This window comes from Canis lupus, chromosome 15 (assembly GCF_003254725.2).
Source record: "Canis lupus dingo isolate Sandy chromosome 15, ASM325472v2, whole genome shotgun sequence".
In the NCBI taxonomy this organism is placed as follows: Eukaryota; Metazoa; Chordata; class Mammalia; order Carnivora; family Canidae; genus Canis; species Canis lupus.
In genome coordinates this window covers 40,146,787-40,172,074 of record NC_064257.1, presented here as the reverse complement: position 1 = coordinate 40,172,074, position 25,288 = coordinate 40,146,787, and the positions used below count along the sequence as shown (strand labels likewise).

Here is a 25,288-nt window from a genome sequence, read left to right as displayed (position 1 = left end):
AATATAGTCAGCATGTAGCTGTTTCTCTTACTCTTCCAATGTGTGGTTTTTTTTTTTTTTTTTTTTGGTCTCCATGTGGGGAGATAGAGAGTAAAGGAGGAAGAGAGGAAGAAAAGAACTGTATGTCAGAAACATATCAGGAATTGTGATCATAAGAAACACTTGGAATAGCAAAGGTGGAATCCACAGGCAAAAAAAAATTCTGGCTATAGTGTTAAGTTCAGTTTATGCTCAGACTAGATAGAAAGTGATACTTAAATGTTTACTTCTTTATCTTGACCAGTGTGTTCAGTAGTCCTCTACCTAGCTCTGAATGTTCATGGTCCATTCCAAATCCAAAGAGGGGCTCACAATTCTTTCCTTTGCCCCGGCTGCTCTCCCTGCCCCAAGGATTTATTGGGCTATGAGCATGGAGCTTCAGGCACAACAAACAAGAGTTACAGGTTGAGTCCAGTGCTGTGAGTTTTGTCTTATTGGAATGTCTCTTTCATTTCATCTCTTGAGACTTTTCATGGAAATTCCTCTCCCTGGGGTTGCTGTGAAGTATTTCACAGTCTACTTAGTCAATGATTGAAAAGAAAACTCTTTCAATGGCCTTTTGTCTTCAGTTTCCATAAAGTGTATCCTTAGTTTAGGCCCTGCTAGGGTTGGAATTTCACTCCTAGGAACACCAGGCCACAGAAAGACAAAACTAAGAAATAGTTGAAGTTCTGGTCTGCCCAAAGCCACTCTGACTGACTGCTTCTATATAAGCTAAGAAAACATCTAAGGTCTTTGGGAATCAATCAGCTGAAGAGAACACACATCTAAGAGGGGATAGTGTTTGATGGACATGGTAATGGGAACACTCTCATCCCTTTAGCTAACATAGGCAAGATGATAATATAGTTCAAGGGTAGGTTCTGCTATCTCCAGAACAAGAGTTACCACAACAGGAATGCTTAGAAATTTTTTTTTTTTTCCAAACAGATGGCTTCTTCCTTAGGATTAACAGACCAAACTAGTGTAAGCAGGGTAACTACGACAGCATAAGTGTCATTGGCTATATTTCCTTTTTCTTCAACAAAGTGTGTCAAGATCAACAAAGTGTGTGGCATTTTCCAAGTTTTTCTGAGTGATTTCTAATTAGTTGGGTTGGTACTCTAAAAAGGTAGCATAGAGACAAGATGGAAAAGGTGGATTTAGAAAAAATATAGTCTGTCTCAAAGGTGAAGTGATTTCTCAGGAGTGTGTGGGAGTAATAAACCTTTCTTTAAAGATCTCATTCTGATTTCTCTTATTTTATGAGAAAAAAACATGACAGAATTTCAGAAGGCCCAACTGAAAATATTCCGTGTGCATAAATTTATTTTAAATTTTATTGCATCACATTATACAAGCATTAAACATGGCTTCATGTTGATGATTATTTAAATGTGAAAATTTATCATTCATGTCATTACCCTTTTGGCTATTTACAGGTAAGGAATTTCTATGTACTTTATATATCTCTGTATTTGTATGTACATATGTAAGAATACATGACTATACATATGTACACACAGAAATACATCTATGGCCATACACATAGCTATAGATATGTCATATATAATAATCTCCTCAGAAAGATCTGAAATTAAAAAAAAAGAAAAAATTGTAAACAGGGTCTTGTCTGTATCATTTGGTGACATGGAATTAGGACATCACAACATTCTAGGAATGTGTGTCCAGGTGTCTGAATACCCTTATTCGCCCAGTGTCTGTAAAATTCATATGGGGTAGAATGCAAAAAAGGTAGCAAACAGGCTGAAAAACAGGCCCAGTATACAAGTTCCCCTTGGTTTTAAAAACTTGAGAATGTAACTGCCCATGATGTGCATGCTTGCTTGGTCAAGAATGGTCTATGGATAGATAGCAATTGTGTGCTGCAACGTGATTTCACAGCAGCATGATTTCCCAGGTAGTCCTTTAAGGGTGCTGACCCCCCTGCTGCTGCCAATGTCTGCGACATGCACTGCAGTTGCATTTTAGTCATTCACTTGAATGTGCTTTTGCACAGCTGGGAGAAGTAAACAGAATTCAGGTCCTTGGCTTGGAAATGAACTATTACCTAGGAAGAAAAAAGAAGGCATTGAAACCCTAGGTACACACAATGGCTTAAGAACACAGTGTACAATGGTTGGTTTGTACTCACCATGAGTCAAAGGCACTCAAAGAATTTGTAACCCCAAACTGAGTCAGGTATGGTATAAACATTATTGTGCCTGCTTTACAGATGAACAGACTGAGTCAGAAAGGCAGTCTGAAGCAAGGTGACATCCTGCCAACTGTTGGGGGAATAGAGACAGACAGACAAACACTATGCTTTCAAGCAAAAATTAGAAATGTCCTCTGGGGAGATAGCAGCCCTCAGTGATGAGGCCAGAAGAAACTCCCGACTGGTTACCAGCCCTGTAGCCCAACGTGGCCCCTAGATGGAGGTAATGCTACTGCTGCACCTTGGTCTCTAGCTACTGGAGCTCCTGGGAGCAGCTCTCTTCTCCGATGTCTGCCTCCTACCCTCAAACATGGCCACCTGGATAGTCACTCTTTCTCCTTGGATGGCTGACCAGAGCCAGAGAAGAGGTGATCAGAATGGGATTTGGGGCCAGGGGCTTGGAACCAATTCTAGGATCCCAGAAGGTTAAAGTTGCATAGGCTCTTAAAGTATTGCTCAGTCTAGCTTCTTTACTGTCGTAAAATGTGGAAATCAAATCCACATGAACACTCCATTCCAGGTCATACAGATAGAGAGTGGAAAAGTCTAGAATCTGGCAGACTATATAACAAAATAGTTAACAATAAGAACTCCGCCTAGTATTCTATAGCATTTTATTGTTTCACATGTGTCTCATATACATTGCCTTATTTGAGCTGCATATTGGTTCTGCCAAATGAGCAGGCTCAGAAAAATTAAGCAATTTTCCCAAAATCACAGACCCAAATGGCAGATCCGGGAAATGGGAAAATTACTGTTACAAAAAATGTCTTGCCTTTAGTGAGACCAAGGCCTACTTTGGAATTGAGGGTGGGGGTATTGTTCAATATCTATATACCACTCTTATCCCTGGGGGGTCTGGGTGATTTCCTCCAAGTCTACCCTCATCTCCCATTCATAACAGCCTCCTGGGCTCTTTACACAGATCTGGAACGACACAAATTCACTAACTTAACAACAAACATCTCTACAGATAGCTGCTACACATTAACTGGTATGGAAAGTGAAAAACCTAACTTTCCTTCCTGTATATTTAATTCTTTTAGAGGCCAAATTTTGAACAACATTTTCAAAGTTCATCTTCAAACCAGTGGAGACAGAGAAATTAAGGGTGAGGAAGGCAAAAGAAATGCCATAATGTCAGATTCACAGAGTACCAGAACTGAGAGCTCATCTAAGCATTTCATCGTTGAAGAAACTTAAGCCCAGAGGTTAATGGACTTGCCCAAGGACACACAGCCAATAGATTTGCCAGGGAGAAGGTTTCAAGACAACTTTCTGATAAGATATGTGGGAACATTCTGAAACTTCTTTACACTGTTTGTCGCCTTAATCCACTTAACCTTTATTGACTGAATTGCATTAATGGGTGCCATGTGCTTAATGCCATGTTAACTAGTAGGAAGGATAAAATTACCACCCAGAAAAACTTTCCTAAAGATGTTTACCATTCTGCTGGGGAAGCCTGATAACAGTTGGGAAAATCATAAATTAACAATACAGATCAATATATATGCCAATACATGTAGCACTGATGCAATAATCAGAGAAGTTTATAAGAAGTGAGTCTCACTGGGCTGATGAGTCTGGGGAAAACTTCTTAGAGGGTATGGTGTAACATGGATTATCCTGGGAAGAAACGATAAATGTTTCCATAGAAATGTTTCCTTCCTTCCATAGAGAGAAGGCCATCTTGGGTGGGATAAAAAGGTGGCTTTAATATCCTCAAGGCAACATGACTCTTCTTTCTGCTTAAGAAGAATCGCCAGACTGGGAGTAAAAGGGAGAGAGAAGGCTTATTTCAGGGAACACTGAGGCCAACTCCTAAAGGCATTGACTGCCAGGCCAAGAGTGGCATCGGAGGTAGATAAGAGTTGTAGGAATTATGTGCAAAGGGAAGAGAAAGTTAAATTACACAATTAAGAAACAATCTGGTTTGGGAAGCTTCTAAGGAGTTTGATTCCTATCAGTAGGACAATGGCAAGCTTTGATTCAAGGGAGTTTAAAGCATCCCTTTCAACCCAAGGAGAGGTTTTAGACTATGAGCACACCTCTCACCTACCTGGTCACGGCCACTCATTGTGGTGTGCTTTTCCATTTTTCTTCCTTTCCTTCCGTTCTTTCTGGAGACGCTCCAGTTCTGCTTCATACATCATCTCCTGAATCAAGTACTTCTCTCTTCTCATTCGATCCCTTAGATCTTTTGGGAGGTCTGGGATCAGATATGAAATGAGGTGCTTTATACAAAATACGAGATGCTAAAAACATAAAGGAGAATACAACACGTTAGATCTATTGCACCTCCTTAGCTGGAAAGAGATCTGGGAGGTGGTATAAGAACTCTCATTCCAGGGATGTGGAGCCTCTTGAGTGTCTGGAAAGTGGAATGAGGCCAGAGGATGTATGTGAGGAAAGAAGATCACAGGGATCGTGAGGACTGAACTTGGTCTGATAACACCTCACAGGGAATGAGGAAAGGAATCAGGAGAGAAGGTAGAGGAGTGGTCAGAGAATGCAAAGGAGAGCCAGAAGTACCTATACCATGGAGTCAGAAAACTCAGGGTTGAATCCTGGCTTTTATTACTTAAGAAATGTCTGCTTACCTGGGAAAAAGTCACTCTGAGTTTCAATTTGCTCATGTATAGATCGGGCATTATTGTGAAAATCATAAGAAAATGTTTCAAAATGCTTTATCTATTGCTAAATTCACTTTGCCAATTTGACTGCAAGAATGATCAATAGGCCTTAAGAAAATGATCATTTCAGGAAGAAATTTTTTCTGGCACACTGCCACAAATTCTTTACACCTGACTTACTAACAGCTGAAACTAGAAACACTGTCATTTCTGTTTGTCTATATGATAATGACCAGTAAAGTACCAGATGATAATTTAAGAACTCTCATAATTCTAAAGTATTAGATAAGTGAATTCCCAGGAAGAACAGCTTATCTTTTCTTGGTTCCCTGGAATGAAGGAAAAAAAATGATGGAAGACGAGGTATAGGAAATGTCAAGTCTAAGGCAAGAGGCAGTCCTGGTTTGCATTAATCTGGCTTTAATATTATGTGACAGGAGATGAAATTTCCATTTATAAAGTACAGTCATAGAAATGCAAATGATTTCTAGTAGCAATTTTCTTAAAGACTAAAAGAAAACAGGCAATGTATTTTTACTGACATATAAGTAATTGCTAGGTAGATTTAAAGTTAATTTTGAGTCTTAGATAATGAATACTTATTTATGTCCTGAATGTAAGTAATGTCATGATGACACACAAAGAGAGGCTACCATTTGTGTGATACCCAACTTAGTTGTTTTCCAAACTATAGCCCCTGAACATCTACATCAGAAAGAATCACCTCGGAGGGCTTGTGGAAAGCAAATGACAAACATGATGTATCTGAGTCTGTAGGAGTAGGGATGGAAAAAACTGCAATTTTCCTAACGTCGAATAACAATGGTCCTAGAACATTAGAATAATGATTTCTGATGTATCCACTAACAATCAACAATGGACTTTCAATCATTTCTTGGACAGCTCAAGGTGAAGAAAAAGATTTAAAAAAGAGGCTATATAATATTACTATAATACTTCTGAACATAAATAACCACGTTGAACGTTCTCACACTTGCATTCATGCATTATTCTTAGTTACTTAATTATGGCAAAGGAATTGGTTAAGAGAACATACCTCAAATACAATGATAAAAGCCAATCGAGCTGCTAGAACATGCCAGAATTGCAATGTGTAGCCATAGGGCACCAGTGAGTGCGGGGGGTCACGGTAGTCTCGGTATCTATAAATACATAGGAGAACAAATGTTATGTTCCGAACTATGATTTTCCTGACTCTCAAATCTCATTCATTCCCACATGTAGTCCTCATTCATGATAGATAGTTCAAAAAAGCTTCTCTATCCTAGACATTTGTCACTTATCCATTATTTTTTTTCTTCTGGTAAAAGAGTATCTCTTCTCCTCTGGGGAATTATCCGTGTGGCTTAGGCAGGGCTCACCTTCATCCCTGATCCCAGTTCAAAAGATGACTCAGACGTGATCAATGAGACTCCTCATCAGGGCTTCTGTTAGAATGGTCATTTAGTGAATTATAATTAAATCCATCATAGACTGTGTGTGGAGAGAGTTTGCTTAGAATGAGGTCATGTGAGGGAAGCCTGGGTGGCTCAGCGGTTTAGCACCGCCTTCAGCCCAGGGCATGATCCTGGAGGCCCAGGATGGAGGCCCGCGTTGGGCTCCCTGCATGGAGCCTACTTCTCCCTCTGCCTGTGTCTCTGCCTCTCTCTCTCTCTCTCTCTCTCTCTCTGTCTCTCATGAATAAATAAATAAAATCTTAAAAAAAAAAAAAGAATGAGGTCATGTGAAACAATGCAGAGCCAGTAGAGAAGCAGTGTCTTGCTGATGCTGCTGGAGGCTTGCGATCCAACCATTACTAACATTAGTATCATCCTGCCAACCTCCAGTTACCTGAACCAATGATGTTCTTTTTAAGTCAGTTTATACTGGATTTTTGCCACTTCCCACTAAAAAAGTCCTTTCTTTTAAAAAATTTTTTATTATTTTTTATTATTTTTTAAAAGTCCTTTCTAATATATGCTCCAACTATAACTTTTGAGTCTGCATCAAATTCCACAAATATTTGTTGAACACCCATTAGGAAGTAGGCACCTGTCCTAGGAACTTAAATCTGTGTGACTCCACTTTATTTTTGCCATTATCATTACTATCACAGGTAGAAAAACTGAAAAATTATTTTCCATATTATAGAGTTTCATGTTTCTTAGCCCAGTATTCTTTTCATTAGCCCCAGAAATGTGGAAAGATCTGGAGATGCTAATTCTTCTAATGCTTCTGTGTGTAAACACACCAAATTCCCATATCTGAGGAAAAGTTATGATTATCGAGGCGCTCATGTAAGATCGTACCTAACCTCAGGGTCAGCACTAAGTTGTGTGTGAGGATACAAGATAATTCCTGTGCAGAGCATCTTTTTTTTTTTTTTAATTACACACAATTGACATACAACGTTATATTGGTGTCAGGTATAGAACATACTGATTTGACAATTCTATACATTAGTGCTCATCACAATAAGTATAGTCACCATCTGTTATCATTCAATGTTAGCACAATATTGACTATATTTCTTATGCTTTACTTTTTCATCCTGGGACTTATTTTATAACTGGAAGTCTGTATCTCTTAATCCCCATTCTATTTAGCCTATTCCCCTACCCACTTCCCTCTGACAATCACCAGTGTGTTTAAGGGTCTGGTTTTTTTGTTCATTTATTTTTTTTTTAGGTTCCATATATAAGTGAAATCACATAGTATTTGTTTTTGTCTGGCTTATTTCACTTAGCATAATCTCTTCTAGGTCCATCCATAATGTCAAGATCTTGTTCTTTTTCATGGCTGAGTACTATTTCACTTTATGTATAAACTACCTCTTTAGGTACCTCAGCGGACTCTTGGGTTGCTCCATACCTTAGCTATTGTGAGCAATGCTTCAATAAAATGGGATACATGTATCTTTTCAAATCTGTTTTCGTTTTCTTTGGATAAATATCTAGTGTAGAATTACTAGAGTATATGGTATTTCTTATTTTTTGAGGAACCTCCATAATGTTTTCCACAGTGGTTGCACCTATTTACATTCCCACTAATAGTGCACAAGGATTCCCTTTTCCCCGTATCCCTGCTAACACTTATTTCTTGCCTTTTTGATACTAGCCATTCTGGCTGGTGTGAGGTGATATCCCATTGTGGTTTTGATTTGCATTTTGCTCATGGTTAGAGATGTTGAGTACCTTTTTATTTCTCTCATGGTCATCTGTATGTCTTCTTTGGGAAAATGTCTATTCAGATCCTCTGCCTATTTTTTTAATCTGATAGTTTCTCTTTTTTTGGTGTTAAGTTCTTTATATATTTTGGATATAAACCTCTTATCAGATGTATCAATTGCAAAAATCTACTCCCATTTACTAGGTTGCCATTTTTTAAAATTTAAATTCTATTAGCCAACACATAGTACATCATTAGTTTCAGATGTAGAGTTCAATTTCCTTTGCCTTGCAAAAGCTTTTTATTTCCATGTAGTCCCCATAGTTTATTTTTGCTTTGTTTTCCTTGCCTGAGAACACATATCCATAAATAATTTGCTGTGGTTGATGTCCAAGAGATTACTGCTCACCCAAACTCTCTTCCAGGAGTTTTATGGTTTCAGGTCTCATATTTAGGTCTTTAATCCATTCTGGGTTTATTTTTGTGTATGGTTATGAGAAAGTGGTTCAGTTTCATTATTTGCATGGAGCTGTCCAGTTTTCCCAACACCATTTGATTTTTTCCCCCACTGTATGTCTTGCCTCCTTTTTCATAGGTTAATTGACCACATAGATGTGGGGTTATTTCTGGACTGTCTATCCTTTTCCATTGATCTATTTGTCTTTTTTGTCCTGTGCAGAGTATTTTTGAAGAGTATTAAGGATTATAGAAATGAGCTGTCACTATTATCACAATCATCCTATTAATTATCATTAATACTTATGGTAAATAATAATAGTGTATTTATTTTGTCAGTAAAATTATATTTATGATGAGTATCTAGTGCTGAGATTAAAAATCAATCTATTAGTGCCTTTAAGCTGTTGGTTCTCTCTATAATGATGAGGATTAGGTAATTGCCTAGAACACTTTTATTCTGGTATATAGTTACATAAATAGCTCCTGTCAAAGGTCCAATTTATTCAAGAATAAAAGTTCTAACTTTCTTTTACTTTTTGCAGAGCACAACTAGTCAAGAATCAAAGTGTGTTTTCTACAATTAAAATAATGTGATTCCTATTGTCTTTAGCTACCTATATTTCAAATATAATCTGAATAAATATTCTAGAAGAAAAATGGCAGTATGCTTTTAATTATAGATATAGTTGGTTATTAGGTAAACATATATTTATAAAAGGAGGGGACCTGGGATGCCTGGGTGGCTCAGTGGTTGAGCGCCTGCCTTAGGCTCAGGTCATGATCCTGGGGTCCTGGGATCCAGTCCCGCTTCGGGCTCCCTGCAGGGAGCCTGCTTCTCTTTCTGCCTCTCTGTGTGTGTTTCTCATGAATAAATAATTTTTTTAAAAGGAGGGGACTTGAATATTTCAAGAGTTACCCTCATTAACTCCTTAAACTTAAAAAAAATTTTTAACTTTAAATTCAATTAGCCAACATAAAGTATATACTTAGTTACTTCACTAAAACAGAAAATTTTCAGAACCTACTGCTCCTTTCTTATTTATGCCTTAGCTGTGCTCTTGTGTCCTTCATGGTGACTGCTCAATCTCTCTTAGCTTCTCAGACTTTGTTCAGCTTTACTTTTGAAGAATATTAGTAAAGCTCTTTCTCCCCAGATCTCTTCTAAATTCATTGGGTAGAAAATCATGGTGTTATCCCCTAGACTGTTTCCAAAGACACCAATGTATTGTCCTCAAATTGCTGCTACACATTTGTAGCAAATAAATGAATTCATATATACATCTGTATAGTATAGTACAACCATTCATTAAAGTATGAGACTAGAAAGACGAAATATTTTTTATGACACAGTGAGAGAGATTATCAAACATGACTCTATTTGTAAAATTGGACATATATGCAAGTAGTTGCCCCTGCCCTCACTCCCATCCTACTGTTTGGCTCTCTGTGTTTCAGTTACCACATCCTCCCTGCCAGTCAGTAGGCACGTGATCTTCTTTTTATTGTCACAAGGTCAACGGTAGCCTAATCCTAGGGCACAATGCCTATATCATTTGCCTCACTTCATCTCCTCACATAGGCATTTTATCATCTCTTATCATCATGAGGTGAAGGGTGAGTACAGTGCTAGATATTTTGAGAGAGATACCGTATAGCTTTTCTTAACAGTATATTGTTATGATTATTGTTATAAATCTCTTACTGTGCCTAATTTATAAATTAAACTTTACTATGTAAGTGTGTAAAGAAAAAACATGGTATATATAGGTTTTGGTATCATTCAGTTTCAGGCATCCACTTGGGGTATTGGAATGTATCTCCCACCAATAATCGAAGACTACTGAAATGTGCGAAAATGAAAACACTTGTTTTTAGGTGGTGATCTTGCATTTTAATTAATGGATTTTTTATATTATTTAAATTAACATTTTTTACATTTTTAATATGTAGAAAGCACTTATATTCATGGTTACGGTGAGTTGGCAATATATCAGATAGTTTCTATACAGAGATCCAGTTGTTGAGAATCTATATCTCGGGATGCCTGCATGGCTCAGTGGTTGAGGATCTGCCTTGGGCTCAGGTCATGACCCCGGGGTCCTGGAATCGAGTCCTGCATTGGGCTCCCCGCAGGGAGCCTGCTTCTCCCTCTGCCTATATCTCTGCCTCTCTCTGTGTGTCTCTCATGAATAAATGAATAAATCTTAAAGAGAACATGCATCTGTTTGTTCAGCCCCTGTATAGTATACATCCATTTGTGGATCTATCACAGAGCTCTGCTAATTTGTGCACAAAGGAATGCAATGTACCTACACTGGCACTTAACTTCTGATTCTTGGTTTCAGATAGAAATTTTTAGGAAGTTCCAGTTTTCAGAAGCAGCAGGTCTCTGGCCTTCCTGCTCTCTAAAGCTACTGTATCATAAAGTCAAGTTTCTCTCTAGAAAACTTCTTATTGCTATTAGTGATGCTAATGAGTCTGGCTCTCTTGTGCTTCACTGCCCACAGCTGTCTCTCCAATCATGCACTCGCTGGAAAGCACACGCAAACCAAGGCTGGGGTCTGCCTGATGTTATGATCTTAGGTAATTAATGAAACTTCTATGGACATCAGTTTTCCCTAGTAACACAATTAGGGTCTTTCCATCTCACCAGGATCTATAACTGCTGACTCTCACTCTTTTCTTTTAGTTTGCAGATGACTGTTTGAAGCAGAGCTCTCAGTTGAAGTGCTAGCCTACTTCTGATCCCACTGGCCTTTTCAATGAGGCAGGGGCTCGAGAGGTGCTCAGATGTCATTTGTGCCCCACACCTCTGTTTTTGATAGAGTGCTATTTTTTTTTTTTTTTTTTTTTTTGCCAAATGACAGTACATGTTTATTGTGCAAACAAAACACTTCCCTGGAAACAGACAGAAAGCCAAGCTTCAAAGCTAATTGAATCAATGTTTTACTTCTCTAATCTTCATTTAGTATCTTCAGAGAAACTAAGTGGTCCAGCGGTGTCAATGTTTGCAGGAATTTTTCCAAGTGAGTTAGAATTGTTTTCAAAACAAAACACTTGTAATTTCTTGGCTTCAATTTTACGTGTGGGAAAAGCAGGACGTTCCCACTTAGGTTATGGCTTGCAAACATTTTTTTTTCCACTTCCAGGTATACTTAATTCGTTCCCATTTTTAAAAATGTAAAAGTACATGTACATTTGAAAGAACGAGAGTGAACTTCAGATAACCGCCATCTAAGGTAAATCCTAGAACGTGGTTAGTAACTTAGAAATGCCTTGCTGGCAATCCCAGACACCCAGAGAGATAACTGCTATCTAATTTTCTGCTTTTCTTTATAGTTATACTACTTATGCAAGTGTTTCTGAGTAAAACTGCTGAGTTTGTCTGCTTTGAACTCTATATAAATGAAATCATAATGTATGTGTTATTTTGTGACTATACCTTTAATTAATATGCAATTTTTGAGTTCTCAATTCTATTCCATTTTCTATTTATTTGATTCTGTGACACCATTACACTGATTATAATTTTATACTAATTCTAACATAAAGTAAATCTCTACTATTATTCTTCAGAAGTATCTTGACTATTCTTCATCTTTTGCATTTCCATAGAACATTATTTTCAACTTCAGGTACAACCTCATCATATTTAATTTTTTAAACTAACCTCATTGATCCATTCATATTCTTCTCTCTAACCTTTATATTTATTTAATACTTAGTATGATAAACCCTCACTCATGTCTACCATGTAACGCAAGAATTAAAACATTTTCAGGAACTTAATTATACCTTACCCTCTTCTCCTGATTTGGCCTTGATGGTTTATACGTTTCAAGGAATTTATCCATTTCTTTGAGGCTGTCAAGTTGTTGGTATATAATTGTCCACTGGTCTCTTATGAGCCTTTGTTTTTCTGTGGTATCAGTTATCATGTATCCTCTTTCACTTCTCATTCATTTGAATATTTTTTTCTTGGAAAGTCTAGCTAAAGGTTCATCTATTTACTTATCTTTACAAAGAAGAACCACCTCCTAGTTTCATTGATCTTTTCTATTTGTTTTTAGTCTTATTTCTGCTCTGATTTTGTTACTTTCTTCCTTCTACTAACTTCATTCGTTTGTTCATTCATCTTCCCTTCCTTCCTTCTCCTGGAGGTATAAAGTTAGGTTGAGATTTTTCTTGTTTCTTGAGGTAGGCATTTATTGCTATGAACATTCCTCTTAGAATTGCTTTTACCGCATCTCATATGTTTTGGTACATTATATGTCTATTTCTAAATGTCTCTAGCTATGTCTTATTTCTCCTTTGACCCATTGGATGTTCAGTAGCATGTTTAATCTCCACATATTTGTGAGTTTTTCTAGTTTTCTTCTTGTAATTTCTCATTTCATACCATTGGCATTGGGATCAGAAGAGATGCTTCATGTGATTTCAATCTTCTTAAATTGTTTAAGACTTGTTTTGTGGCAGAACATGATCTATTCTATTTCTTTTTATTTTTAACTTAAATTCAATTAACATATGATGTATTATTAGTTTGAGGTTAGTGATTCATCAGTTGCATATAACATCCAGTGCATATTACATCAAGTACCCTCCTTAATGCCCATCACCCAGTTACCCTCATGATCTTCTGTTTTGTTTCTTAAATTCCACATATGAGTGAGATCATATGATAATCATCTTTCTCTGACTGATATATTTTGCTTAGCATAATACCCTCCAGTTCCATCCATGTCGATATAAATGGCAAGACTTCATTTTGATGGATGAGTAATATTCCTCTGTGTGTGTGTGTGTGTGTGTGTGTGTGTAAACACCATCTTCTTTATCCGCTCATCTATTGATGGACATTTGGGCTCTTTCCATAGTTTGGCTATTGTGGAAATTGCTGATGTAAACAATGGGGTGAGGTGCCCCTTAGGATCCCTATGTTTGTATCCTTTGGATAAATACCCAGTAGTGCAATTGCTGGGTCATAGGGTAGCTCTATTTTTAACTTCTTGAAGAACCTCCACATGTTTTCCAGAGTGGCTGCACCAGCTTGCATTCCCACCAACAGTGTAAGAGGTTCGTTCTCCTTTCTCCAAATCCTTGCCAACATCTGTTGTTTCCTGACTTGTTAATTTTAGCCATTCTCCCTGGTGTGAGGTGGTATCTCATTGTGGTTTTGATTTGTATTCTGGAGAATGTTTCACATGCACTTGAAATGTATGCATTCTGTTGCTTTTGGATCGAAAGCTCTGTATATACCTATAAAATGTTGTACAGACCATTTATTTTATTGACTTTTCTGTCTGGATGATTTATCCTTTGTTGTAAGTGGGGTATTAAAGTTCTCTACTATTAGTTTAATGCTATCTATTTCTCCCTAGGTCTATTAATAATTGTTTTATATATCAGGTGTCTATTGGTTGGGTATGTTGGGAAATGTATCTTCTTGTTGGACTGACTAACCCTTTTATCATTATATAATGATCTTTGTCTATTACATTCTTTTAAAAAATCTGTATTTAAAGCAGACAACATAGTTATGTCAGCTTTCCTTAAGGTTTTATTTGCATGGAGTATCTTTTTTAATCCCTTCAGTTTCAGCCTATTTGTGTCCTTACATCAGAAGTGAGTCTCTTATAGGAAGCAAATAAATCAGTCTTGTCTTTTAATTCATTCAGCCACTCTGTCTTTTGATTGAAGAATTTATTTTAGAATTTACATTTAAAGTAGTTACTGATAGGTATGTACTTATTTGTTAATTATTTTCTGGCTATTTTGTAGTTCCTCTCTGTTCCTTTTCTTTTTTTTTTTTTTTCCTTGCTCTCTTCCTTTATGATTTGATGGCTTTCCTTAGTGGTGTGCTTGGATTCCTTTCTCTTTCATGAATCTATGAGGTTTTTTCTTTGTGGTTATTACAAGGCTTACATATAACAACTAACAGTTTATTTTAAGTTGATAATTATTTAGGTCAGATTACATTATGAAACTATATTTTTTACTCTACCTCCAACATTTTGTTCACATTTTCCATATTTTTATATCCCTTAACAAGTTAATGTAGTTATAATGATTATTACTAGTTTTGTCTTTTACCCTCATACTAACATTATAAATGATCATTTCCACTTATTTTCTATATATTTACCAGTGAAATTTATGCTTTCATCTATTTTCTTGTTACTAACTAGTACCCCTCCAGTTCAGCATAAAGAAATTTAACCTTAGAAATTAAAGGTTAATTCCTTTAACCTTTGTTAGGCTGGTCTGGTGGTGATGAAATCCTTTAGCTTTTGCTTGCCTGGAAAACTCTTCATTTCTCCTTCAGTTTTGAAGGACACTGTTGCTGAGCAGAATATTATTCATTGGCAGTTTTTTTTTCCTTTTGGCACTTTGAACAGATCATGCCATATCCTTCTGACCTATCAAGTTTCTACTGAGAAATCTGATCATTTTATTGGTGGGGGGGTTTCCCCTCATATGTAACAAGTTGTTTTTCTCTTACTGCTGTAAATATCCTTATCTTTAACTTTTGACATCTTCATTATGTCTTGGTGTGGGTCTCTTTGGATTACTCTTATTTGACTCCCTGGATCTGGATGTCTGGGTTCCACCTGAGAGATTCTGTTTTAATTTACTAGGTCACAGTTGGTCCAGAGGAGATTTTAAAATTCTCCAGTGGATTTTAATGCATGATCAAGGTTGAGAACCACTTCTTTAAACCCATTCAGTCAGAAAGGGCTGTCTAAGCAAAACCTCCCCATGGCAGAGCCAGCCCAGGTTTGGCTGAGTGCCATCCTCACCTGCAGTACTTGAGAGGAGTACCGGAGAACTCACTGCCATCAGACTCAGGCTCAGATCGGTTCTCAAAGTCAGAAATTCGAAACACAGATAAGCTGGCATTCACATAGCCAACCATGCACCTGAGAGAAAATGAATTCTATAATTAGAGCTCTGGTCACCTCTGCATCCAATTCACTGAAGTTTCTACTTCCTACAAACTCTTGCACTTATAAATGCCTTTAGCTGGATTTGCCTTGTCATAATCATTCAAATTAGGATACACTGAAAAACCCTCAGGAACAAGTCATTCTTTTATTCTAGTTCTTCTTGTTCAAAGTCATCATACAGACCATCACTATCCCAATTAATAGATGAAAGACAGTACTGCATGATTAGTATAAATTACAGGTAAGCCACAGTTTCTTTCCTTGATGATGTAAACACACATGCACACACAAACACATTCCTTTATTAATGAATACCTATATTCTCTCATAATACCCTGAATGTGACTGGTGTTACTATGCCTCCCCTCCAAACTCAAATCCCTTGCTATAGTCATGCTAGACTATATTCCCTGCATAAGCTTTCATATCTCTGTTCAGTTTGTCTTTTCTCTTGAGATTCCCTATTCATTTCTTTCTAAGTAGAAATTTTTCAATGACCAATTGAAATGGCACCCCATCTGGGAAGATGTCCTAATCTTCCCAGAAAAAGACTCATTTCTTCTTCTGTATGGTGCTGCCTATATCTAACTTCACCATTACCATACATATGGGTTTTCTTTAGATTGCAGGTGTTTTTTGGAGCAGAACAAGTGTCATAGGTATTTTTATATCCTAGGGCAGTTTTGTGTAGTGTAGGAATCCAGTAAATATCAAACTCAATTGACTTCATTTGAGGAAAGCTAAACTATCAGAGATAATATCACGGTCTTTAGAATGGATCAGAAATAAAGTTATTGCCTATATACCCTAGGGTTAATAAACTTACTGAGAACATGGCTTTTACTCTGTGCTAGGAGTCAGTATATTTCAATACTAAAAACTTGGGTTTGAGGGTCAAATTGTAGCTTTTCTGCTTTCTAACCATGCAAATTTAGTAAGTTATATAACTTCTTTAACTAACAAAAGTGACTACCTGATAGAGTCATTGTGGGGATTAAACAAAATGATACATGTAAAGCCAGTGACAGAGTGCTTAGCCTATAGCAAGATCTTAATTAAATGTGAGTGGCTACTATTAATTTATTTCTTGTACCTTGCAGAAGGTGCAATAAATAAATATTGATTTAATGAAAAAATCATAGCTTTCACATTCTCTCCATTAACTTGTCTGGCATGATTATTCCAAGATGCTGAACACCAAATCAAAATGATGACACAAACACAGACCTGATAGTACATGAGTTCTGTGTGTTGTCTTGCGCAAGACAAATCACTGAGGTTTTATCATGGCCTTAAAAAATGAACCAAGCAGAAGTACCCATTTATCAAGTCACTCATGGGTGAAACAAATGTTCAGTGGGTGTGTAACATGCCTTAATCCAACCAGCAGCAGGTCTCCCCTACCACTCTTTGGAAGGGTAATTTGGAATAATGTCTCCCTCCTCTTTGAACTGCCTGGAACAGGACATGAAAGCAAATTAGTGCTTTGATGATTATTAGCTGTCATAGAGAGTGAGCCGGTTTTTGTGAACTATAGAATACAGCAGAATCTTCTTAGGAGCTAAACAGTGGGAAAGGAAAGGAGCTCTGGAAACTGGCAGAAAACATGCCCAACATTGAAATGAAATATTCACAACCCCTCCTGCACTCTTTCTTACCTCCCAAGGCAGCCCTGTGGGTTTACTGAGATTAAGCAGTGGCCTAATGGCTGCTCTGTCCAAAAACTCGATTGAGAAAAAGCTAAATTTAAATAAAATACCAGCTTCATGGACAACACTCTACTTTCAAAATAAAGAGGATATATCTCTGACCTATTTATTAAGCATATTCATGTACTGTCAGTCATAAATCCAAGTTGAAAATGTGCCTTTGGCGGTTCTGTATTCCCGTGTACAAAGCATCACACATGGATCTAGTATGTGTCCATATAGTTATCAGCTGTGTAAGTCTTCCTTCCATTTCCTTTCCATAATCAGGGAAGGAGAGGGACTGCTAATATTGAACTGTCTGGGCATTTCTCAAAGTCTTTTCACTGCGGTAGAATCTTAGCTATTGTCCACAATAAATAGTTGAGGGTAGTCATCAATTCAGGGAAAGATTTCCCACAATTCCCTGTATGAAGTTCAGCCAATGGCATTCGTGTGTCAGTCTGGAGGAAACAGGCAGTAGCAGATCCCATGTCGATCCCTATCTGCTGTCAGGAGATCACTATGCCTCAATGTGGCACGCCACCAGCTCCAAGTTAGAGGAAAAATGAAGTAGTAACTAGAAAAAACTATCAGACCAAGGAAGGGTTTCTGTGAACATAAAAACACAAAGTTAATTTTCTTAAGGGGCTGGTAGAGGGCCCCTGAAGGTATTTCCAAGATAGGAGATTTAGAAAATATTTTATGTAAGGGTAGTATTGTTTGAATTATGATGCATGCCTCTTTCAAGTAAGTTCTGTGAAGACCACATTTATTTAAATATGAGAATTCTGGTTTAAAAATCATTCATGATGTACTGTTTCCAATCCTTTACTATAAGGAAAAAGATGAACTAATGATCATTAGTAATGAGTTTTAAGGGAAAGAAAAGAACTTGAAGTTGATTTTTGAATTTGTAGAATCCAGCTTAAACTGCAGAGTGTCTTTGAACTTTGCGATTAAATGTGCCTTTGTGTCACTATATCTAAAACCTCAAACAGAATGGGGATAGGGCCCAAACAATGAAAAAGCTAGAAGAAATAAGATCTGGTTTATGCATTTAGAGTCAAATGTGCCTTAGAGATAATAAATGACAAATTTATGAATTTATTTATAGATAGGCTAATAAGATGACAAAAGAAAGTGGACTTCTGACATTGCAATAAATATGACTGACTATATAAAGCATTGTCAGCTTTATGTTTTAAAACAAAACCTTGTAATTGGTTATGATGTTGATCTATTGACTTACAATTTGCAAAAATATATTCCTTATAATTTATTAAGATATTTGTGGTTTGTTCTGTGACAGTTTGAGCATTGTGCTCTTGATCAAGTCTCTAACTCCTTACGATCTTTTAGTTAGATCACTAAATCAGATACATACCTCACAATAATCCTAAGGCCTGCACATATTCTTAGAGAATGTTCCACAACTCTGGCCTGATAACAATGTAGTTAATTACATTCAATGGATAGGAGTGGAGGGCTCAAAATGATTTTTTTTGTGTTGTTTGAAAAATAATTTTAGTTTGTTGACTGAAATTTAACTCTGATCGACAGAACAATCTTATAGTATACACCTTCAATTTTGCTTCATAATTTCTATCTCCTGATGCATATCCAGAGATGACTTTAGTTCTCTAAGCACTTTTCTAGAGAGTTCAAGTGAAGATCTCCTGAAAGAGGAAGTGACTTTATTTTGCAAACACTGAATAATCTAATAAGCATGGACATTGGTCCAGGAATCTACCTAGGCAGGGTGCAGCAAAAATGCCTTAATAAATGTCTTAAGAGGAAAGATGAAACACTTGAAAGTTTCTTGTGTACCCACTGTGTGGAGAATATTGCCTCAAATCACGGTATTCCTCTCATGTTCAGATCTGGCTAGAAAATGAGAACGTCTTCCACTCTATGCCATGAAAATGCATTCACTGACCACTCATGATAGCAGTGAGATTGTGGTTGGAAGTCCCTCTGTCATAGGGACAAGGCATGTGACTGACTGACTCTGGGCATATGCATCAAACTCTCCTCTTTGGAGAAGCCAGCGAAAACTGAAAAAACAGTAAGAAGAAGGCATTGAGGCAGTCTGGAGTTTTGAGGTTGGCTTAGTTGGGGTACCCTTGATTTAGAGGCAGCTTCAATTGAAATGTGGCATTTCTATAGGTGAATGGGATCATAACAAGTGGAATTTGACTATGCACATACTACCCCAAAAGCCTTTGACATTCTAAAATTTGACAATGCTGCTCCGCCATGAGTTCAATCATTTCTAAAGTATTTCAAAATGGGCAAAAACAAAACAAAATAAAACAAAAACAAAAACAAAAACAAACCAAAAAACCTTAAAAAGGATAATAGTGTAGCTGGTGGAGCAGAAAATAAGATTCATGAATAAACTTATACAAATTTAACTATTTGAAAACAAGAAACATGACTAACAGATTAGAAGATAGAATGTAGATCTATAAACATTGAAAATGGCAGAAGTCTCTTAAGGGAAAGAGAAAGGTTATATGTAAAAAAAAATAGTCCAGGTGAGCCCCATAAAACTGAATCAAGGAGACTGTTAAATTTTAATCTCCATGAACATGTCTTAGCTCTAATAAACTGTCAACATTCTAAAGCTTTGATTCAGTATCAACTGCACATACATGTTCCTGCTTTATTTTTTGTGTTCCACCCAAACCAAGACAGGTTTCATTATATTTGCAATTGAGAAAAAAATTAAATAACCACTGGGACTTAAACCCCTGGGGAGTTTTCTCCTGTTAGATGAACTGGATAAACATTTATTGGCAATTGCCCCTGGGCCCTGTGGTTCAGGATGGAGAGCACTGTATGAGTCTAGGCTTTGCCTTCATGTGGGTTCTATCAGTTACTCTGCTTTGTGATTCTGGATTTAACCTCTCAATCTCCTTCTGTTCTTCAAAGTGAGGGTAATAATGCATGTCCCACTCCCAGGGTTGTTTTGAGAATCAAATGCAAAACAGACGGGAAAGTGGTTTAAACAAAGGCAAGCTTTTCTAGGCTCAGCCAAGCAGAGAATGTTGGCAATAGAATTAGAAAGAATAAGTGAATAGTATAACATGTCTTTAAATCTCTTAAAATGGGATGGTATGTTCACTTAAAGTTGCTAGATAATTAGTGTCTAATGGCCACATGATTATTATAGTAAAGAACTTTATAGAAGCCTCTTTGAATAGCTAGATAGTAAGCTTTATTACATTCAATCATCTATGCCTTAAAGCATTCATGTAGGATTAATAATGAAACTGGACCTAGGCTAGGGGTGCATGAATTTGGCTAACTTGATTTGGTAGCACTTTATTCCTTGGGGCTAATCCAACTACAGTGGTTATACAGGATTAGTTTAGTTCTGACTAGTAAACCAAGAGGCAGGGCTGCCTGTGTGAATTGTCATAGCCCACATGGGATAATTTCTGGGGTGTTAAAAAGACTCCCAAAACATACTCCACTGTGATCTACAGACATCTAAATCCCACAATTAGAACAGAATTATTTTATTTTTTGCCAAAGATTTTTTTCCCATTAAAGTATGTTAAATTTCTTGTCTCCGCCCAAGGTTATAGAAATGAAATCTAGGGGACATGTTTTAATTTTGCCTGGAATTTACCTGACCAGAAATACCCAGAAAGCTCTGGCTTTTGGGAATCACTTAGGTGATGCCATAGAATTGGATTTGCCTTGGGTAATATGTACATTGGTCAGGTCAATATCCAGGAAAGAATCATTCAGTTACTTATTCCACAAATATTTATAGAATACTTCTAGGGTACTTATCACATGGTTGCATATTTCCCATGTAGAACTTGCAAAGTCTCCATATGATGACACAAGAGGAATCAAATTGTAACTATCCTCTTACAAACTCATAAAGATGGCACAACTGTATACTAGAGCATGTGCTAATTTTTTTGGCTACACATACTAGCATAGCACCCATTTCTGAATTCACAGTAGGCAAGGGTCAGGGGTGGGAGAAATGATTAATTCCACCTAAAACGTGTATTATCTGTGTTGAGCCCCATCTTTTCAGTAGATGAGAATGTGTTTTCTTTGGCTGGTAGCGTCATCATAATTCTACCTCCCCCACTGCTGTCCTTCTCATCCTGGGTTACTCCAGTGCAGAAGCTTCTGTCTGAGTGTGCCAGCATCACACAGTGCATAGGAAATGGGGACTTCATGACAGTTTTAGGACAAACTTACTTTTGTCCAGCTTCTCCTTGGCCTGCACAAGGTCCATACTTATAAGCATACACCAAACGAGGGATAAAGTCAGATGTTATCGCTATGACAAATGCATTTGTAATAACAGAGAGAATGCCGATGCCTTCAAGGATTCCATACCAAATTCCTATTCAAAAAGAAGTGTTACCAGTGAGAATGGGGAAAATTAACAAGGCAGGAAACCACAAATGTTGGAGAGGATGTGGAGAAAGGGGAGCCCTCTTGCACTGTTGGTGGGAATGTGAACTGGTGCAGCCACTCTGGAAAACTGTGTGGAAGTTCCTCAAAGAGTTAAAAATAGATCTGCCCTACGACCCAGCAATTGCACTGCTGGGGATTTACCCCAAAGACACAGATGCAGTGAAACGCCGGGACACCTGCACGCCGATGTTTATAGCAGCAATGTCCACAACAGCCAAACTGTGGAAGGAGCCTCGGTGTCCATCGAAAGAGGAATGGACAAAAAAGCTGTGGTCTATGTATACAATGGAATATTACTCAGCCATTAGAAACAACATGGAACTGGAGGGTATTATGCTGAGTGAAATAAGTCAATCGGAGAAGGACAAACATATGGTCTCATTCATTTGGGGAATATAAAAAATAGTGAAAGGGAATAAAGGGGAAAGGAGAAAATGTGAGTGGGAAATATCAGAGAGGGAGACAGAACATAAGAGACTCCTAACTCTGGGAAACGAACAAGGGGTGGTAGAAAGGGAGGTGGGAGGGGGGTGGGGTGACTGGGTGTCGGGCACTGAGGGGGGCACTTGACGGGATGAGCAATGGGTGTTATTCTATTTGTTGGCAAATTGAACACCAATAAAAAATAAATTTATAAAAAAAGTGTTATATTAGTTCAAGACACAACAGCAGAAATAATAGTATAAAAACTACTGGGGAAACTAATTTTAACAGTCCTTTCAAATTACCCAATACTGACACTTGTAACCAAGAGTAAGAATTTGTACTTGCAGATGCTTTGGCTTTGAAGAAGTTTCTGTGGATGTGCTGATGCTCATGACTTACTGACTTGGTCAGGATCAAACGTAAGTCAGAGAGTTCTCATCAGCAATAAGGCACCAATACATTACCCAATAAGATGGGCACTCACACTGTCAAGTCACTACCAGGCTGGGAGCTCCTGAAGGGTGCAGACAGCTGGATGGGCCCAGCCCCTGTTGCGTTGACCCAGGGTAGGTGCTCACTGAATGTGGGTTTGTTTCATATGGAGGTTAAAGGCCACTGTGAGCCAAGACACACTGAGTGCCTGCTGGCTCTATACTAAGCATTTGATGCAGAAATGAATAAAAGATGGTCTCTGATCTCAAGCAGCACTCAAGAGGCTGCATCTGATTCAACTCAGCCTCTCCTGTCAAAGGCCAAAGCCATCTTCATCTTTAGAAAAACTGGATTGAGCTTTATGTGACTCAGGGAAACATTTGAGCAAGGGCAAAACAAAATAAAGCAAGTGGGAGATTACTTTAAAAAGGAAATAAGTGATAATAAATAAAAATTCTAGATTCCAAGTTCAAATAACCAAATTGAGTCTATTTAAGCACAAATTCTCCAGTACTGGAAATTATAAATTTCCAAATAGGCAGCTTTATTTCTTGTCTAATATTATTTAAAGCTAACATAATTATTCTTTTGCAAGAATAAGTTACTTCATCTTACATGGAAACCACTAGTAAAAAATTTAAGTTGATGTCTGTTTTTATTTTATCCACCAGATGGCTAATATCTTTAAAGAAAACATCAAATCCAACTTACCTATGTCTTTGGCCCTTGAAGCTAAAGGTCGCCTCCACTGTGTGACAAATTTGTAAGCATCCAGCCGAATTTCAATTATGTTATTCAGTAAGGCCAGAAGTGGTGCTAGGGGAAAAGCTGCCACGAAGATAGTTGTGAATCCAAACTGAAGAACTAGAGAAGAAATAACGAAAAAGAACTAAGAGTTTTGGTTTTTCCATTACTATTTTCAAAAGGATGATAATCTGAATACAAAAAGTACTTGGCTAAATGGATGATTGCATAGCTTGTTTTTGCCTTTTTAGACTATTTTAGAAAGTAACAACAAAATACTGTGATAATCACATCTATCAGCTCATTTAGTTTTCACAATAACCTACCCTTAGGTTCCTACATGTGAGGAAATAGAGGCATTAAGAGGCCAAGTAACTTGCTTGACACACAATTGAGAAGTAATTCTAATGTGAGTACTGTGGTTCCTGAGTCATGAAGAGCCTGTTGACTTCATCTCTGTGGCAATGCCACCTTCAGGGTGTTACCCATCTTTGATCACATTCATACCCCATGCCTATGCTGCTGGCTCTTCACCCACCAATAGGAACAGGCATCTCCCTTAGTTTTCTCCTTGGTTTCACCCTTCTGCTGACTTTCTTCTTTTCTTGGGTCAGTCCATCTACTCTCATGACCTCATTATCACTTCTCTGATAAGGATTCTCAATTTCCTCTCTCTCACCCTGAATCTTAGTGGGGAATTTCCAGTTGTCTGCTGTTATGCTATAGAAGCAACACTCTCCAAACCTTGATTCAATCATAAACCTCAACCTCATCTGTTCCTCCCTTCATGTCTTCCTTTCCATCAGATTAGTCTTGCATAAATACCAGGTCTCATCTAGCTTACCTTTCATGACCATTAGTCTCCACTCTTCCTACTAGAGGTCAGACTCTCACGTTCTAACGAACTTCTCTGCCTCAGACTTTCACCTCCCTCCCTCATCTCATTGCTGTCAATATTGGTTAAAGCCCATAATCAATCATATCAATCATCTCCCTATTTTGAATGTTTCAGAAGATTCTGTCTATAGATTAAATCTTAAACTTTTCACTGTGCCATTCAAGGATCTTCCAAACCTCATGTTCAAACATACCTCATGCCTGGACAGGTTTCCCAAATAATCCTCTATTTTAGTCACACTGGACTTCTGGTTTGATGGGGCCATATCATCTACTTAGTGTTTTTATTCATACGATGGTGAGATTCTATTCTTCCTTCAAGGGTAAGCTCCATGGGGCCTCTGGGGAACCTCTCATAATTGTAATTATTGCTTCCTTAGTAGCTCCTGCAACTCTGCTTATAGTGGAGAACTTACTTATTCTTTATTTTATGGCTCTTTTCCTGTATGTATGGTGCTGATTATTATGTTTAAATCTCTGATCTATTTTGAGTTCATTTTTTGTAAGTGATGTAAGACAGGAGTCCAATTTAATTTTTCTGCATGTGTCTATCCAGTTTTTCTAATACCATTTGTTGGAGACCATCCTTTCCCCATTAAGTATTCTTGGTTCTCTTGTCAAATATCAGTTGATCATACATGCAGGAGTTCCTATTTCATTCTATTTGTCTATATGTTTAATTTTATGGCAGTAAGATATGGTTTTTGTTACTATACTTATAACATAGTTTGAAATTAGGAAGTGTGATATTGTCAACTTTGTTCTTTTTCCACAGGGTTGTTTTGGCTATTCAGGGTTTTTGTGGTTCCATACAAATTTTAGTTTAGTTTTTGTTTGTTTGTTTCTGTGAAGAATGCCATTTGTATTTTAATGGAAATTGCACTGAATCTACAGACGGTTTTGGGTAGTATGGACATTTTAACAATATTAACTCTTTCAATCCATGAACACAGGATGTCTTTCCATTTGTGTCTTTTCAGTTTCATTCAGCAAAGTCCTGTAGGATTCATTGTACAGATCTGTCACTTCCTTGGTTAAATCTATTCCTAGGTACTGATTTTGATGCTCTTCTAAACGGACTAGTTTTATCTCTTTCAGATGTTTCATTATTAGTGTATAGAAACACAAATGATTTGTTGATTTTATACTGCAGCTTTACTGAAATTGTTGATTAGTGCTGACAGGTTTTTTTTTTTTTTTTTT

General features: G+C 37.3%; 1 protein-coding gene across 12 annotated transcripts in view; it reads right to left on the bottom strand.

The window, feature by feature from the left end:
- Window positions 1-1,329: 1,329 nt before the first annotated feature.
- ANO4 (anoctamin 4) overlaps window positions 1,330-25,288 on the bottom strand; it is a 404,339-nt gene continuing 380,380 nt past the window's right edge. For 11 of the 12 annotated variants that reach the window (XM_035699361.2, XM_035699362.2, XM_025438947.3 and 8 more), the window contains 6 exons: window positions 23,156-23,308; window positions 21,365-21,512; window positions 15,300-15,419; window positions 5,930-6,035; window positions 4,299-4,494; window positions 1,330-2,089 (listed from right to left, as the gene is read on the bottom strand). In XM_035699361.2, coding sequence (XP_035555254.1) covers window positions 4,303-4,494; window positions 5,930-6,035; window positions 15,300-15,419; window positions 21,365-21,512; window positions 23,156-23,308 — 719 coding nt within the window. In that variant the 3' untranslated portion in view covers window positions 1,330-2,089; window positions 4,299-4,302. Of the gene's footprint in view, window positions 2,090-4,298; window positions 4,495-5,929; window positions 6,036-15,299; window positions 15,420-21,364; window positions 21,513-23,155; window positions 23,309-25,288 lie in introns of those variants that run through there. The other variant, XR_007402264.1, reaches the window with a different exon arrangement.